The sequence below is a fragment of the Eptesicus fuscus genome, chromosome 18, assembly GCF_027574615.1.
Source record: "Eptesicus fuscus isolate TK198812 chromosome 18, DD_ASM_mEF_20220401, whole genome shotgun sequence".
NCBI lineage: Eukaryota > Metazoa > Chordata > Mammalia > Chiroptera > Vespertilionidae > Eptesicus > Eptesicus fuscus.
This window is the reverse complement of record NC_072490.1, coordinates 7,857,690-7,876,760: the sequence shown is the minus strand read 5'-3', so window position 1 is coordinate 7,876,760 and position 19,071 is coordinate 7,857,690. Positions and strand designations below refer to the sequence as shown.

The following is a 19,071-nucleotide window of genomic DNA, read 5'->3' as shown; positions in this document are numbered from 1 at the left end:
AGAGTAACAGGTAGCCGCACCGGCGCCCCATGCCCCTGTGACCCCAAATAAAACCCTGGACACAGTGCTCCAGGGCGCTGCCCTGGCCGCCAGGAGACCATGCGCGTTGTCACACTTGGTTGCTGGGAGGAGTAAGGCCTGTCCACACCACTCCACTGCGAGGGGCCAACGGGAAGCTTGTGCCTGGTCCCTCCTGGACTCCACCCTGTGCGCCTCTCACTTGGCTGATTTGGTGGAATCCTGTCACAGTGGTTTGCCCCTCTCCGGAGAATCACAGCGCTTCTGGGTTCTGTGAGTCCTAGCAAGTCATCGAACCAGAAGGTAGTCTTCGGTACTGCCAACCTAGGATTGATTTATTTATAATATTTTTTTTTATTGATTTCAGAGTGGAAGGGAGAGGGGGAGAGAGAGAGAGAAACATCAGTGAGGAGAGAGAATCATTGATCAGCTGCCTCCTGCACGCCCCAACTGGGGATCGAGCCCGCAATCCAGGCAAGTGCCCTGACCGGGAATTGAACCATTACCTCCTGGTTCATAGGTTGACGCCTCAACCACTGAGCCAGGCCGGCCAGGCAGGGCTTTGTATTTTGTAAGACTGTTCCAGAAAGGAAAAATGATTTCTCTCTAGTATGCTGAGTTGTTCCTTTTTTAAAAAAAGGTCAATTCAAATGTCAGGTGAATTTTTATCACTTTTAAAAAAGTTTCTTTGATTTTTGTTTTATTCATGTGATAAAATGTGTTGTTTTTCCTAAATTTGACTTTTTTCATTTCTAAAATTAGTTATGCTTGGTTGTGCTAACTCATTTAAATACACGGTTCTCCTTTGATTTCTTAATATTTTGTTTATGACTTTGTTACGAATGATCTGGTATTTTGTGTTTCATCTGTCCGACATGGGCAAATCTTTTCATTGCCATAATTTTAAAATATTTCATAAGAAGACTTTCTAAAACATGGTTCTTCCCACTTCCCTAAGCAGAGCCCTCCCCAGCTGAACTTTTTCTTGACCCACTGCCCCATTTTGAACATCGTGGCGTGTGCTGGCCCGCTGGGCCCCTGGAGGCACCGGCAGCGGTTTCCTCTGCGCCCGATGCCCCGTCCGCTGTGTGGAGTCCGGGTTTGCTCTCTGGTTTTTCCTGGGCTTTCAAGTCCTGGTGGTAACTCTCAGGCTGCCTTGCTGTACCGGTCCCTCGCCTCCCGTTACTTGGCTCCTTTTTAATGGCTGTGGCTCAGGGGCTGCTTAACTAGGCTTGTTAGACAACGATTTTCAACACGAGAGTGAACAGGCTGTGAGTAAGCTGGGGGCCCATTCTCTCCATGAGCAGCATCTGCTTCATGTCATGGGTTTTTAAAGATACATTTTGGATTTTCTGGAGATAGTTAGCTGCCTCTAGTTGTTGGTGTTTCCATATAGTTAAGTCATAGTTGATGGGTTAGTTAATTTGTTCATTTGTATGTTCATCTGTCCATCTGTCCGGCCATCCACCCACCCATCCGTCCGTCCATTCGTTCATCCAACACTTAAGCATCTGCATGGAGCTGTCCACGGGGCAGCTGAACCTAACTAGGTCCACACCACATGTGAACCAGCCTCTGCCCAGCGAGTAACATGGGCGCGCAGTCCCAGCCTCGCTGTGGGAACTCTTCGATAACGAACTTTTGAGTCGATTCTCTCTGGCAGTGATTTTCATTTCAGATTTTTAGGTTTTAATAAGAATGCTGTGGGGAGAGTTAACACAGCAGCCGGAGACTGCCATCCTTCTCCAGGCCTGCGTGCAGGACGGCCCACGGCTGGCACCTGAGAGGTGACTCTCGGGGTGCTCCCCGTGACCGTTCACCTGCCAGGCTAGTCGACGGTGCCCACACTGGGCAAACAGCATGGTTTATGGTGAACCCCTGCTTTCCTGTGCGCGTCTGGGCTTTGGATACTCGTTAGACAGAGGTTGCCTCCGTGACCAGCCCCCAGTAAAAACCTTGGTCACTGGAGACTCTACTGGGCTTCCTTGGACAGAAACGTCTGTCTGTCTGTCTGTCTGTCTCTCTCTCTCTCTCTCTCTCTCTCTCTCTCTCTCTCTCTCACACACACACACACACACACACACACACCACACACACACACACACGTATACACGTGCTGCATTTTTGTGGCTAGGAAGAGAGAGTGCTCCGTGTCACCCCTCGTGGGAGAGGGAGAGCCCCTGGAGGTCTGTGCCCAGCACCCCCCAGACCCCGCCTGCGCCTTCTCCCTCAGACTCAGCTGTGCGTCTTTGCTGCGCTGCTACACAGTAGCCCCGTTATCTGTGGTGTCACCTTCCACACGTTCAGCTACCCTTGGGCGACCAGGGTCCGAAAATATTAAAGGGCAAATTCCAGGGTAAACAATGACAGGTCTTAGGTGGCGTGCCGTCCTGAGCAGTGTGATGACGTCTTGCACTGTCCCCGGGGATGCGAATCTCCCTTTGTCCAGCACGTCCGCTCTCTACACTCTGCCTGCCCGTTAGTCACTTAGTGACCATGGCTTAGCAGGCGGACTCTCGCTGTATCGTAGCGCCCATGTTCACGTCACCCTGGTCTTCTTCCTTAATGATGGCCCCAAAGAGTGTGGGCAGTGATGCTGGCAGTTTGGATATGCCAAAGAGAAGCCACAGACGGTGTATATGTATGTATAGGAAACAACCATGGTATGTATAGGGTTCAGTAGTGTGTGCCGCTTCAGGCATCCCCAGGGGGTCTTGGAACATACCCGCCTTGAGTAAGGGGGCTAATGTACTAAATCTTCATCCTGACTCTGACCGTATGGGAGTCTTGTGAGTCCCGTAGCAAATCTCTGGGTGTGCAGGTCGCCTTGGGGACCCCTGGCCCAGATGCCTAATGTTAAAGTTCCCTGCTGTGCGGGCAGCTCAATCCTAATGGCCCCAAGTGGATTGTCTCATTGAACTTCCCACAACACTGGGAGGCGGGCAGTGTCCTTGTCCCCTTGGCCGGCGCAGGCTCGGGAGCCCGGACCTTTATTTCGGCATCTGTGCTCTGTCAGACGTGTGCACCTGGCAGCATCTTGTTTCTGTTGCGGAGAGGAGAGTTCCAGGGAGGAATTGCTGAGCGCTTCTCCCATCACCTGTCCTTCCAGGTACGAGCACATCCTCACGGAGCCTGACCCGGTCCCGGCCTACGCCCTGAAGCTGCTGGTGGCGATGACCGCGCACAGCCCCGCCTTCACCAGGTACAGACCCCGGGCCTTTCTCTCGCTTCGCATCTACGAGATGCACTTACGAGCTCTGCAAATGTTAAAGATGAGGAGATTCTGCAAGTCTAGCATTTGAGTTGCCAGAGTGGTAATTTTTCATGTTTTATGGTTTGTAATGTCTGTCACTTATTCTGTTTGGGGTCTTGTCATCTTTTTATCCCCTATTGGAGTTGGCATCCTGTGGCATTTTTGATGTGTTAGTTTTTTCTCTTTAAATTCTTAAAGAATTTAAAAAGAAAAAACTAACACATAATCCTCTTTAAAATGTCAATTGTTGCCTCATATTGTATTGAACAGTTTATTAAATCGCTGCGGTATTTGCATACTCTTTCCACCATTGTATGTAGTTGACAACGCTTGTGGTAAGTAATGGGGAGCTTTTGCCTTTATTGAAGATACTGCGTGTAATGATGCCAAGTTTTTGGAACTAGTTTCTAGGATAATGGCAACAGCTTTCAGTCTCGTGAAGAAGTTCGTTTGAGGGCACCCAGGTCCACAGAGGAGAAGAGAAGGGGAGGTATCCTAGCTTTCAAACAAGAAAAGTGGTTGTAGCTGCATCAGTGACCTATGAGGGCCTGCTGGGGTTAGGGCCATCTGTAGGCGCGGTGCACCTGTAGAGTGGCCAGTCGGTCTTTAGCAGCTAAGGCACTGGTCCCAGTCCCAGTCACCTGGGCGTCCCCTGGTCTGCTCTCCTACCACAGAAAGTACTGCACAGTAGTGCGCCCCGTCACTGTGGTCACCTGTGAACAAGAAAGACTGTTTGTAGAGAGAATCATCCTGGGGGAAGTCTGACCCAAATAGTCTTCCCCGTGGGTGTGCCAGTGCACAGGGGCGCAGCGTAACTGACTCACTGGGGTACCAGGTGCTGGGGCCCACGGGCCGTCTGCAGTGCTGGGGGGAGGCAGCCCTCTGGCCATTTGCTTCTGCTGTGAGCAGCCGCATTCATTTCCGAAGGGCAGCACACAATAGTATCCTGTTCATTATCCCTGTGTCATGTGGCACACAGATTTCCACCTGGGCAATTAGTTTTTTTAATGAGAAAAAATTTTCAATTAATATTATAGCCGTAGTACACAATTCCATGTAGCAGTTTGAAAGGGCAAGATAAATTTTGAGTACAAAGATACCTGACGAATTTTGTTAACTGAAATTAATTACTCCCCAACCCCCACTGAGCCACCTCCGCCGCGGCAGGTCTCTTTCTGGATTCCCCGTTCTGTTCCGGGGCCTTCTCTCGTGAAGCTGGATGTTAATGTAGGAGTTGTCCCGTCTCAGTTTTGAGTGCGGCTCCAGAGGTCAAGAGCAGAGCAGCTTTCCAAACTGGTTTATTTATATTCCTCACAGCATTGTGCGAGAGGTCAGGTTGTCTTTAAAAAAGTGTGTTTTTTGTTTGTTTTTAAAGTCAGGTTTTCAAGGTATAGTTTACCTAGAGTAAAAATGACTCATTTTAGGAATATAGGTCTATTTCCACAGACACATAAGGTTGTGCAGCCGCCACCACGATAAAGATGAGTATTTGCGTCATCCCAAAGTATTCCCTCATGCCCCTTGGGATCCTGGCTTATAAATTCTGTTGGCTGGATAGTGATATGACCTGGTTGATTTTCTATGTCATGTTAATTTTAAAATACATTTTTAAAGAGTTAATACATAACATATTACAAATGTCAGTATTTGAAAGGGTATACAGAGAAAAGCAAACTTTCACCTAAGAGATAGCCACTCTTACCACCGTGTGTGTTAATTTTCCTGTAGATTTGAGTGTGCTGTCGACACCATCTGCACCTCTTCAAGCATATATAGCGGCTTTAGTGAGATGTATTTCACATACTTCTGCACCTCTTTCCGAGAGACACATAGTACTGCACTTTGTGAATATCCAGCATTTATTTAGCGAGCCCCCTTTGGTGAACATTTTTGTGTCCCTAATCTTTTGGTATTACAAAACAAAGCTATAATTAATGCCATAGGTCATTCACCACGTGCGAACATGTATGTGTCGCATAAATAATGAGAACTGGATTTGCTTCAACCAACGGTATATAAGCCCACAATTCCCAGACTTGTCTGCACATTAGTTATCTTCTGGGGATCTTCTGAAAAGACGCAGGGCCCAGCCCAGGCCAATTAAATCCAACCTCTAGGGCTGGACACAGGCACCAGGTATGTTGAGTTCCCCAGGTGATGCCATGTGCAAGCAAGTTTGGGAACCGCTAGTCCGAGCTTTTGTAATTTTGAAAGGTGATGAATCGCCTCAGTCTAGGATGTTAGTTCTCCCCACCAGCAGTATAGGAAAGGGCCTGTTGGTGCCAAACCTTTATCAGATTAGTGTCTATAGTGTCCATCATTGCCATTCTGATAGATGGAAATGGTCCCTTGCTTTTTAATTTCTAGTTTTTATTGCATTGTGATCAGATCATATTTTTGTTATGTTTCTAATTTTTTAAATTATTTTTGGTCAATTTTTATGACTGTTCTATGTTTAATTGTTTATTTTATCCCAAAGTTAGGCCTAACCCTGAAAAGAGTATCACCCACCCACGTTTTGGAAAGTGTGTACAATGTTAACCTATGACATTTCCCCCAGTGACTTAGTGGCAGGGGTTTTAGGCAAAATGCTTGGTTGTAAGTGTATATTAAGAGTAGAATTCCTTTACTGTTATGGCCAAATCGATTTCTAGTAATATAAAAGTAACCATGAACCTTTTGTTATAAATGTAACTCATTTATTGGATTCTTCAGCATTCTGTTCTTTGAAGGATTTTCATCTTAATTTAGCATTAAGAGTTCAGAGTGCCAAGTAATAACATTAAACCATCCTACGTCAGGTGAAGCATTTATTATCTTATTGGGTTTATTCTTATAGGATTCTTAGTAGATAAAGAAGCCTTCAAAAGCTTAGTCATAGTACAAATGAGAATTTACTGTTCCCCTCAAGCAACAAGAGCATGATCAAATCTGCATTGCACCTGACAGGGATTTTCTTAAAAAACGCTATGGCCCTGGTGACTCTAGCCTATTATTGGGTTTATAGCAGAAAGGTAAATTGCTTACCACGTTGGTCCAATTTTACTGTTAGAAGGAATGTGTTAAACTCCCCCGAGCACTGCCCTTTTCTCTCTGCTTAATTTTACAGTAGGTTGCACCGACCCGTTGCTCGAGGAGAGAACAGTGCCCCAGTAGCTTGTTTCCATTAAGAGGTAATTCGTTTTGGCAAATCTTCCTTAGCAAACAAATTAAATTTTAACTTCTTGAGTTCTTTTGGAGCAAAATATAGCTCTCTTCTTGAACTGCAAAAAACCAAAAATGTTTATGCTCTTATCTAAGAATTATCATTTTAATTTGCTTGAAAAATGTTAAAGCTGTTTGTTTTATGGCAAGATTCACAAGTGTCTTTTAAAAGAATGAAATTTCAGGGGTCTGTTAAATGGAGTCCATGTGAACCCAAGGTGTAACCTTCAATGAGAAATACTTCTGCCCTTACAGACTTCAACCGACTTCCCTCACTGGTTTTGTATTCATTTTTTTGGCTATCCATTCATCCATCCATCCAACCAACATCTAATCAGCAACTACTGAGTGAAAACCAGGATAAGTGATAATTAAGAGAAAGTCTTACCTTCAAGGTACTTAGAGTTTAGTGGAGAAGAGAGACTTATCTATAGACTTTTATGAAACAACTAGGGGCCCAGTGCATGAATTTGTGCACCTTGAAAGGAACTGTGGGCTGCGAGGCTGCGGTGGGCACAAGGATGGGTCTTGGCCCATCCTCTGCGCCCCTGCCCAGCCCCTCCCGCCACGGCCCTTGTCCCTTCTCTGCTAGCAGCCCTGCTCCTGCCTCTGCCGCTCCCACGTGCTGACAGCGCCAGCCCCACTCGCATCCACTGACGGCGTGGAGCTATTGGGGCTGGCGCCAGCAGCAGGTGTGAGTGGGGCTGGTGCCGGCAGTGAGTGTGAGCGGCGGCTGCTGCCCTGATTGCCCCTCAGGAGCAGGGGGAGGTGGAGAAGCCCTCAGGGGTGATCGGGGCTGGCAGCCGCCTCTCGCACCTGCTGATGGCGCTGAGCAGTCGGGGCCGGCGCTGGTTGCTGGCAGCAGGTGCAAGCGCTGGGCAGGACCACGGCATGTGGGAGCAAAGAATTTTCAGTAACCAGCAGAGGCTTGTCCCGATGACAGCAACTGGTGCCCCGCCTTGGTCTGGCGCCCCTGCTCACCTGCTCCACCATCCCGCCTCGGCCGATGCCCGCCATGTTCTGTGCTCTGCTGCCTGCTGCCGATGCCCCCCATGTTCCACGTGTGCTCCCTGGTAATCAGTGCACATCATAGTGACCAGTTCGGTTGTTCCACCATTCGGTCTATTTGGATATTAGGGTTTTATATAGAGAGAGGTAATGACTTCAAAGGCACAGTCATGGTCAGAGGTTATGGGAGAACCTAAAAGATCTAACCCAACCAGTTGTATGATCTTGGCCATGTTGCTGAACCTCTCTGTACCCGAGTTCCCTCAGCTGGAAAATGGTCTACAGAAAATCCTGTAAAACCATTCCCCCTTTTCCTCATCCTCCCTTCTTTTCTCTTCTCTTCTTCCTTTTCATTCTGAGGAGAGGAAGGCATATTGAAGGAAGAATTCTAGACAAGATAACCCCTTTGACAGAAGATAGAAATGTTTGATGATGCGGATTGAAACCAGAACTCCACACCCTACAAAGAAATGGGGAAAATAGTTTCAATAAGGAAAAGAATGTGGTATTTGTCTGACGTTGGATAGCAATTGTGGGAGCTATCAGACAACACCCCGGGCACAGGGGGCTCCCATTGTGTTTTATTCTCAGTTTACATATTTAATAAAATTAGGTTTTGCCGTATTCTGATAGGTTCTAGTTGACACTTTGTAGTCTGATAAAAGAAAAAGCCCAAATCACTGGAAATGTCTTCCTGTTGTTAAGCCAGTTAGGTGTTTTTTCCTTCAATGAGCTGAATTTCCGCAGGTATTTCCTCTGATGGAATCTCGATGAGTGAAATAGCTATAATAAAGTGAAATTTAATTGTTAAAATTAGAATGAATTGATTTCTCCAGAAATAATTTGCTGCTTCGCCAGGTGGCTGTGGAATTAAAAAAAAGCCTCATAATGAGAAGCAAGCGAATCTCTGTGTCCCCGAGGCTCCCATTTTTATTCCAGGGTCACTGTGACGGGGCTTTCCCATTCATTCTCTCCCCGCACTTGCAGAATCAGATGCAGGGTTTCTCCAGCAGCACCGAGCCTCCGAGCACCCATCCTCACCTTCTCTTTCCTCCCTGATGGACATCGTCCATGTTTGTTGTTCTTGGCCACTTGTTCAAATTGGGTACATTTCTGCACTTTTTACTAAAGTACTAGTAGAGTCATTTCCGGGGATAAAGCAAGTGTAAAAGATTTCAGATACGGAGCACATCTTGAGCTCCTTTCATCATCCTGCAAATCAAAAACTTTCTTTGTTTAATTTTGTTTTTTGTTTTCCCTTCTCTCTGCCTTAATTTAGGATTATAGTGCTGTACACTTGTTCAACATGTATTATTGGGACTTAAATACTGCTTAAGCAGAATTTGGAAATTAAATTAAAATTGTCCCAATTGTCACTCTGGCTGAGGTCTTTGTGCGCTTCCACTGAGACTGAGCATAAAATTTTGTTTTACTCTGGGAAGTTTAGCATTTTGTTTTTCATTTTTCAATACTTTTTCTTGGTTCTACCATTAGCGATTGTTAACTGTCTTTGAAAGCTTAGTAAAATAGCATCTTCCATCCTAAAGGAAGAGTTTAGACTTGGCTGTACATATATTACTAGAGGCCCAGTGCATGGATTTGTGCACTGGTGGGGTCCCTCAGCCTGGCCTACGCCCTCTCGCAATCTGGGACCTCTTGGGGGATGTTGGACTGATGGTTTAGGTCTGATCCCCACAGGCCAGGCAGGGATCTAGCGACATCCCCCGAGGGATGTAGTAGTGCGCGAAGCGGCAGGTGGCCAGGGAGGAGCCCAAGCTCGGGCCTGGCGCTGTGCCGCTCCCACTCATTCTGGCCCTACTGTGCCTGCTGCTGCTGCCGCCGCGCTGCTGCGGGCGGGAGAGGCTCATGCTGCTGCAGCTGCACTTGCCAGCAGTGAGCACGGCGTCTGGCACCCATTGGTCAGCTGAGCTGCACTCCTGCTGTGGGAACGCACTGACTACCAGGGCGCAGCTCCAGTGTTCAGTGTCTGCCCCCTGGTGGTCAGTGCACATCATAGCGACCGGTCATTCAGTCGCTTAGCCTTGTTGTCTGGTTCTAGAAATCCAGAATCTCTAAGGGAATTAGAACAGTGACGTGTTTTTCTTGTAAAGGACTTTTGGTTTGTGACCCTGTTGAGTTTGCGTTCACTGGACTCTAGGTGGGATGGTTATTTCAACAAGGTGATCTTTCCTCATTGTTTTCTTTTCACACAGATGTGAGTTCATGGTCACATGACCACTTAGCAGCCATTTCTGTGTCAGAAGTGGATGGTTTCAGATTACTATTTGGGTTTGTTGTCTACCTTTACAAATGGTGGTTCCCCAGTTATGTATTGCAGATTGATGTTAATCTGAGTAGGGATTCAGTAAGACTTTTTGTGTTTTCAAGGCATCCTTAGGCCTGTAGACTTTCCCGTGTCATCTGAAGCAGAGATTGGTCAGCTGTGGCCCACATGGTCAACTGGCTTGCAACCTGGTTTTGTGTGGCCTGCCCAGTAAGAGTGGTGTTTATGTTCGTAAAGAAAGAACGTAAACTTACCAACAGATGGGTATGAAACAGAGGCCTTGTTTCTGGTAAAGCCTGTACTACTTACTATCTAGCCCTTTTCAGAAAATGTTTCCTGACCCCTGACCCCCACCTTTTTTCTTTATTCATGTGAATGCAGAAATGTTAGAATTTTTGAGCTTGTATGGGACTTTGGAGATCATCTGGGTGTTTTAAAATGTAGGCTTTTGAATTATTCAGGTTGGGGAGGTCAAAGATCAGGAAACACCTGCCTTTGAAAAGATATTTTACTATAGACTCGTAGATCCCAAGAGGAGGGGGCGTACCATGCCCCAGGGAGCCCTGGGAGGAAGCCCCAGGGGCAGTATGGAGGCAGAGGAAGTGAGAGTCTTTATTGTAGTTTACAAATGAAGAAGTGGATGGGTGGGTAAGCTTGTTGAGGGTTAGCTAGTTTGAGTAATTTCTCTGGGCTCTGGAGGGCATGGGCTGGTCCCTAGCCTGGGGTGGTCAGGGCAGGGAATAGTGACCCAGAGTAAAGTAGGTGGTGGTGGTGGGGGCGGGGGCGGGGAAGGAGGGGAGGAAGCATTCCCTCTGGAGTTAGCAATACAGAACAAAAGGGTGTGATTAGTACCCTGGACGTGTCTCCATTTTAGGCCCTGGAGGGAATTTGTGCTCCAAACCCCAGGATCAATTCAAAGCAACCAAACCTGGGATCCAGACCTCCTCCTGGTGCCTAGTTCTTTGCCCCTCCCTGCAGAGCCACCTTGTTAAGGAAACTCAGGTGGCCTCACAGTCCACTTCGAAGTTGAACTGTTTTAAGTGTCGTGGTGCTGCATCTACTTCTAGGAGTGGCCCAGTTCCTCCACACAGTCATCTTCAGCCTCACGTGGCTCCCATAATGCTCCTTGGCTGCCCTCTGCTTCCATCATGAGGGTCTGACACCTGTTCCTCTGATTTTCATCACGGTGGCAGCGCCTGGTGCAGTTCTGATTAGTAAGATAATCCAGGTTCCTGGTTCAGTTCAACCTCTTCCTTCCCTCGTCCTCCTAGGTTTTAAACCCTCCTCTGCTCAGATGGAAGTCACCCTCACAGGGTGGAAATCCCTCCTCATTGTGCCGATCAGGCTATAGCTCATCATCGGGACTCCTACCGTAACTCGGCTCAGTTTTTACAGAAGCACTCCCGGAGTGAGTGTTAAATTAATTTTCCCATCCTACCCCCGAATTCTGTTCCTGATAGAATTATGGAAGGACACCAACCTAAGACCTTAGGAGTTTGATCCAAGGCATTCCATATTTCTTAAACTTGTTTGTGAGGACAATCAACAGTAATTGTTTGAATTCGTTGTTTACCGTCACAGACATTTCCCCTGAAGTCACGGTGGCCTGGTAAACATGTCACTGCCTGTCCTTACTCTGCGGGCGTCAGTTGGGTTCACTGAGACCGTTCCTCTCTCTGGTTAGAAACAAGTTAATCTTTTGAATCCGTATTCCAGCCCTGTGTGCTGGAGGCCGGCCATTTCAGTTTTCCTCCTGTGTCCTGCGTGGACTTGAGTGACAGCTTTCCTCAGGGAGTGGCACCAGGCCTGGCAGAGACGTCCCTTTGTCAGTGGAGCCACTCACTACACGACGTGTCGGAAACCAGCGTTTAGTTTGTTAACGTAAAAAAACCATTGAAACCTGTAAAGAATTTTTGTGAGTTTATTTGAGCCAGACTGTCGACATATGCCGGGAAGCAGAACCTCAACGAATTGAGATAATGCTTCGGAGAATGCAGGGTTACATCTATTTTTATACATTGCCATCAAAGGAGGGACATAGGTGGGTTACATGAAAATCATTGGTGATCCATTAAGGAGATGGGATAAAGCAAAAGGTGGGATTGGATAAAAAGTAAAATGATGGACACATACTTAGGTGGGTGCAGGAACAATTAACATGATAATGAAGGAATCTGTGGTATCTGTCCTGGCGCCCACCACATTCGGTTGTGCCCCAGGGGCTCCAGAAAAAGGGAAGTTACAAGTTACCCAGTCACTTCAAGGGTGTGTCATCATAGATGCAAAAAGACAGATAGGCTCAGTTAAGGTAAAGGTTGACCTTGTCAGTGAAGATACCGGCCTAGGACATAACTGCCCACCATAACTGCTTGTAGTTAAAGTTTAATTTCAGACCATCCTTTGTGGTTACTTTAGGTCTCTGAGTTTGCAGACTGCCATGCAGGCCTCCCCTGAGCTTGTCAGGTCAGCATGCGGCCCCTTTCGTCCACAAGTTGAAGTCTTTGGACAGAGTGGCCCTGGTATTTCGGGGGCTGCAATCAGCAGCAATTCACAGTTCCTTCCTTCTGTGTTTAAATAGGAGCTGGGAGATCGTTGTTTTTAACAGAATGCTACCTTACATCCCCCCTAACATGTTCCTTTCTTTCTTTTTTTAAAAAAAATATATTTTATTGATTTTTTTTTACAGAGAAGAAGGGAGAGGGATAGAGAGTTAGAAACATCAATGAGAGAGAAACATCGATCAGCCGCCTCCTGCACAACCCCCACTGGGGATGTGCCCGCAACCAAGGTACATGCCCTTGACCGGAATCGAACCTGGGACCCTTCAGTCCGCAGGCCGACGCTCTATCCACTGAGCCAAACCTGTCAGGGCCCTAATGTGTTTCTTTACTTGCCCACAAGAAAAGTCGTCTGCTGCTTTTCTCTTCTTCAGAGTCTGTTTCCACTGTGGAATCCTGGAACTTGAGAGCACATCAGCTTTGATATTTTTCTACCTGCAAGAAAAGTTAATATTATTAATTCCCTCAGCGATTCACTCCACAAGTAGCTCTGTTCACCCAGGTGTACAGACAGACAGGGTCCCGGTTTTCGTGGAGCTGATGATTGCACGGGGGAATAGACAGTGCACAGGGAAACCAATGAAGAAACCACAGTTCCAGCCAGTGAGGAGAGGCACAGAGGACAGTGCCGCTGGGTGGGCGAGTGGAGAGTGAGGGGCTGGGTCAGCTGTTTTGGAGAGGGTGGTGGGAGCTTCTTCGAGAAGGGCACAAGGTTGACGTGGGGGAGTTGGCCGCCTGTGTCAAATGCAGCTTCATTATGAAAGAAACAGGCCTCTGGCTTCCAGGGACCCTCAGAGGCAGGGGATGATAACAGTGCCACATGCGGCTGAGAGTGTCAGGAAGGTGAGGACGGAGAAGGAGCCATTACAGTCGGTGGCGGAAGTAGCTTGTTGTAGGGGTTATTTCCAGTGGCACGTGGGGGCAGAAGCCTCTGGGAGTGCATTGGGGATGAAATGATGAGGTGGACCCTGGGGAGATCGATAATCCCAGGGCGAGTTCGCTGTAAAGGGCAGCTGAAAAATAGGGAGACGATGGGTCAGAGGTGTTTTTCTGCTTGTTTATAGGATGAGGGGTATTTTAGTGACGTTTTGTCGATGAGAATGATTTAGCACAGAGGCTGGTGGGCCAAATCCCGACCACCCGTTTCTGTAAATAAAATATTACCGGAACAGGGCCACACTGATTCGTTCATTTATCTTCTGCGGCTGCTCTTGTGTTCACAGTGATTGAGCAGTTTTGAAAGAGACCATGTGGCCTGCAAAGCCAAATGTATTTACTTCTGACAGGTTACTGGAAAAGCTTCCCTGACCCTTGACCTTGCAGGACGGGTAACTGATGGAGAAAGGGGGATGTCCGCACCCCAGTGGATCCCTCCTGCAGTGTTCCCCCCAGGGGAAGTGTGAGAGCTCACTGCCATGTGGAGGGAGGGCCACTGAGCTGGGGAGCTGGGATGCTTGAAAGTGAGATTGGGAAGTGGTGGTGCAGTTAGTCACAAAACTACCTAGAAACCGGGCACCTGAGGGCGGGGTGAGGAAAGACTTTGAAAGTGATAAGGCAATGAATTAAAAGGTCGTGTTTTAAATTCTTACTTGGGTAATTGGAAATAACTATTTTGATAATATTTATAGAAACAACTAGTGACCCGGTGCATAGACTTGTGCACATTGAAAGGAAATTAATTAGGAGGTGGCCGTCAGGCGGGACTGGGCGAGATGGGCCAGACATGCCCTGGAGCCAAACTCCCTCGGTCCTTCCCCCGCCAGTCAAACCTGGGATGGCGCCACCGTGGCTTGAAAAGCATCTGCGGAGTGAGCTGGGTCCCTCCGGCAGGTGGGGGTCCCTTGGCCTGGCTTGCAGGGATCGGGCGGAAACTGGCTCTCCAACATCCCCCGAGGGGTCCTGGAGTGCGAGAGGGCACTCTGCAAAGTTGCTGTCATACAGGGTGTGGAACGCAAACGCAAATGTACGGTAAACCAGATTCAGGGCTGATAGTGCCCCAGCAACAACATAACTCACAGCCAAAGGTGGAATTGCGCGGTGCTGCGAGGAATTGGGCTCCCTCCTCTCTGGTTTCGGGGTGCATCACTTGAGAACCACCGCTGCCAAGTCACTGCAGCTCGGCAGCTCCTGTGTCAAGCGTCTGCCCCCTGGTGGTCAGTGCATGTCATAGCGACTGGTATATAATAGATACTAGCACTATACTAATGCCTTGTTATTTCCATATTTCTATTTGGAGCTTGTCATTCATTACTGTCCTTTGTTTTCTATTTTAAGATAATAGATAGTAAAAATGGTTAAGTATTGTGATTATTGTGGTCATTATTTTAACAAGTTCCTCTTTTTACAGTTATCTTTAAAAAAATGATTAAGACATTTTTCCTGTGGAAAATGTTACATTTTCCCTAATAAATCATTTAAGTATGTTCAGAATTATGATTTATGTTTAGCTCTTTGGGACAGAGGGACTCACTTGTTTGGATCCCCCTGTTCTCTCTGGAACCCTCCTGAGAGGTGGGTTCTAGCCTGGTCCTCCAGGCTGCAGGGGCGGGGGTTTATGAGTTAGGGTTGTATATGTTATTGGAGCATTCCTATGTGTTCTGCTTGAACTCCTGCTTAAAGTGGGTGTCATCCAGTTCCTTGCTACATATGTACTTAGAATGGTGGTTAAATCTCAGGTCTTTTATGCCGCTGGCCATATTTGATCACCTGCTCATTATTTGCTGAGACCTGTACTTTGAGACATCGTTTGGACCTGTGACTCTGCAGGTCTTTCCTAGTGAAACTTGCCAGAGCCCTGGAGGGGTGGGCAGTGGGTACGGCCCACAGGGCTCTGGCCATCTCCTCCTCGCGCTTCACAGTCCAGAGCCCTAAGCTTCCCAGGCCACTAGACAGAGCTAGAGACTGTTCTACAAAGTCGGTGGCCATTGTGGAGGTGGCGTGAAAGCATTGTAAAACCACTAGCGCTCAAGTCCCATAGTGATTTTACTGCAGGAGGTCTAGCCTGGGCTGTCAGAATGGGAAGTCAAGGTCAAGGTTTCAAGCTTTCTGACCATTGAAACATTGAGCATTACAGCCAGCAAAGCCATCAGCTCCTGGCATCCTAACCGTAGACATAATAATCAAAGTCTCTTGATTTGATCAGCGTACCTTCTGAAGTCTGAAAGAATCGATCCCTTGATAATATTTGGCAAGTTTTAGCATCACAGTTCCGTTGCATTGTTTGCACTTCCTTTTGGTGACTTACCAGGGCAGTTTGCCATTTTGGAATCGGCAGTGTGCTGCAGACGTTTGCTGTTGTTTGATAAAGTCGTGCATTGCCTGTCAACAGTTTGCAAAGACCTGTCACTGTCAGTCAACTCTGGAACAGGTGAAGCCCAACAGAATGGAGTGTAACATGTGGCCTAAGGCATAGACTCGCCGTTCGCTTCTCATCTCTCCCCAGTCCTCCTCCCTTTCAATGTCAAGTCCTCTGATTTCATGTGAAGACAGCTATTGGTCAGATTATATTGCAGTGTTGGCTGTACAGACAGGGCCTTTGTCAAATAATTAAAGAGCACGAGAGCTGCCAGACTAAACAGTGATCTGAGTTACAAATGTTCTTTGACTTCCTGAGCACACCATCACCATCTCCAACATGTGTTACCACTCAGCGGTCTTTGCCATCGCATGTTACATAGGAAGAAACCCAGGCAGGGAAGCGGGCCAAGCGGGGTTCTTCAGTGAGGTAATGCTCCGAGACACCTTGCACCCTCCGAATGCACCATCGCATGCTTGCCTTCCTTCTGCTTGGAGTCATAGATATAGCACAGCCCAGCTGTTTGCAAAGTATCTTGACATTCTGAAGTAGAATAGGCCCAAAGGGAAAACGGACAAAGGAGTGAAAAGGCTATTTCTCACAATAAACATGAAAAAGCAGCACCTTTATTAGTAATCAAAGAAAATGCCATTAAAATAATTTTATTTATTTATTTATTTATTTTATTTTATCTTATATTTTATTGATTTTTTACAGAGAGGAAGGGAGAGGGATAGAGAGCTAGAAACATCGATGAGAGAGAAACATCGACCAGCTGCCTCCTGCACCCCCCCCCCCCACCAGGGATGTGCCCGCAACCAATGCACATCCCCTTGACCGGAATCGAACCTGGGACCCCCCCAGTCCGCAGACCGACGCTCTAGCCACTGAGCCAAACCGGTTTCGGCCCATTAAAATAATTTTAAAAAGCAAACTGGTAGAGTGAAAATACTGTTTTAATGGAATCGATTGGGGTAACATTGGTTAATAGCATCCCATACGTTTCAGCGTGCAGCTTTACAATACCGCATCGGTATACCTCATTGTGTGCTCACCACCCGGGTCTCGTCTCCGGGCACCACATGGGTTAGGTTTTGAATAGCACTTGCTGAGAGTCCAGTGCAACGTGCACTTTCATAAATTACTACGTCTTTTGTGACAAGCAGGCTGTCAGTATGTGTTAAACCTTAAATATTCGCTGATTCTACTCCTACGAATGTATCCTAAGAAAATAGTAAAGGATACGCACACATATTTATGTGCAAGAATGTTCACTAAGACATTTTAAGCAACAGTAATAAGACAGCTCGTGTGTGTCTTCACAGAGGGCTTTCTGCGGGCCGCTTCCCCTCCACAGCCCGTGTCCCGCCTCACCGTCGCAGCGGGAAGCAGGCGGTGCTGTCGCATCGGAAGGAAGCACGGAGCTAGGCCCGGGGAAGAGCTGAGCGCGTTAGGAGTGGTCCTTTCACCACTACGTTGGTTTGCTTTCTAAGGAGCTGATGAAAAATGGAGAGCAAGGCTCCATCAAGAGGACTCGTTAAATACTTTGTGGGCTAGAAAGCTGTGCTGGTATAAGGGTTCATATTTGAGAGGACTATGTAATGACACAGGAAGGTTTTTAATAAACCCAACATTTGTGTTATGATCTGAACTTTCCCTCCCACCCCCTCCCCTGACACCGTGTCTCTAACAGGCTGTGAAATTAGGCAGATTCCAGTTCTAATCCCAGCTCCGTCATGGGCTTGGTGAGCGACACTGAGTGCTACCTCCCCAGAGGAAGCTCCGGCGTCTCTCCCTGGGGAGTGGACTTAGCCTCGCAGGGTCATTAGACAGCAAGTGGGGCAAGGCTGTCCGAGTGACACGGGGGACGTGCACAAATGGTGGCTAGCGGTGAGCGTGACCGATGTGAATAGAGAAGAGAGAGAGTGACCTATGTGAGTAGAAAACAAGACAAGTAAATAGTACATCAAAACTTATTAATGATTTTTTTACAGTATTTTCCTTGTAATGCTTTTCCATTTTTTCAAACATAACACTCCATAAAATATATTTTATGCTTCTGTATTTCTATATTTTATATAAATAACTTTATGTAAGCAGTTATAGAAAATCATTACAATTTTTAATTATTTTCTATAATTAGGAAGACATCGATTCATTAAGTACACACACACAGGCTGGTGGTTAGTTTTTTGTTTTTTTAAATATATTTTTATTGATTTCAGAGAGGAAGGGAGAGGGAGAGAGAGACAGACACATCAGTGATGAATCATTGATCGGCTGCCTCCTGCATGCCCCCTACTGGGGATCAAGCCTGCAACCCGGGCATGTGCCCTTGACTGGGAATCGAAACTGTGACCTGTTCATAGATCGACGCTCAACCACTGAGCCACGCCGGCCGGGCAGGCTGGTGGTTCTTACCAGACATTAACATTAGTGACAATCCACAACCCACTGGATAACAGGAGTGTGGGTGCCCATGCAGGAACAGTTCCCCGAAAGCCCTTGGCAGCCCAGGACTTGCAGACACCCTGTAGCACTTGGAGGTAGGAGAGGGCAGGGGCGAGTGTCAGCGAGCGGCCCAGCTCTTCGTCTCTCCTGCCGCACTCTCTGTGATAGGAGCATTTGGTGGCCTCGCTCCATGCATCACCACAGGCCTGGATTGGGCATCTGTCGAGGTAATAGGTAGAAAAGCATTTTGCAGAGTTGCTAATGTAACATACTATTCTTTTATTTCCATCTAAGATCTCCTTTCTGTGGGAAAAACACTTGCTTTTCACTTAACCATATTTTCTCTTACTGAAATTATCTTTTTCATGCTACTTTAGGCAATGGGAGATTTTCATACATCAGGGGGTGCATTCTGGAGTAGCCTCATTTTCTAACTTAATTCTAAGACCTCAGCTTTATAACTTGGATTATTTTTGTATCGTATATGTTTTTTGCCCACTGGGGTGTGAACTTCCTCAGGGAAGAAGTACAATGCCTGCCCATAAGGAGGATTCCATAGATCTTTGTAAAATAACCAGATCTAACAAGTCTATGTGCTAACGCTGCTAAACTCTCAACCCTGCCCCCCTCCTTGTTTGTGTGAAAAATAATTTTTTATATGTGTACCTTTGCCGGGGAAACTTCTGCAGTTCTCTGCAAGGGAATGAGCCAACATTGCAGGCAAGGGCAGACATTTCAAAGAGAAATGTTACCAATATTATTGCTTTCAGGGTAGACATAATATCATGCTATAGCGAAACATTATGAAACCATTTCTGTTTGAAGCTGATTCACTGAACCAATAATTTGAAATTCAGCTGATGGTAGAGATTTTTTTATTTAAAAATGACTGTTGTTGGTCTATTAGGCTGGCAAATTGTATAAGTCATAAGAAATGAAAGCTTTGTTTTCCATCTAGCGCTCGGTTAGGGACAAATACAAACTCTCAATCTCCTAAGCA

The 19,071-nt window shown here is 46.9% G+C and overlaps 1 protein-coding gene across 3 annotated transcripts in view; it reads left to right on the top strand.

The window, feature by feature from the left end:
• ULK4 (unc-51 like kinase 4) overlaps positions 1–19,071 on the top strand; it is a 250,082-nt gene that overhangs the window by 95,903 nt on the left and 135,108 nt on the right. For all 3 annotated transcript variants that reach the window (XM_054729835.1, XM_054729834.1, XM_054729836.1), the window contains one exon: positions 3,128–3,220. In XM_054729835.1, coding sequence (XP_054585810.1) covers positions 3,128–3,220 — 93 coding nt within the window. The remainder of the gene's footprint in view (positions 1–3,127; positions 3,221–19,071) is intronic.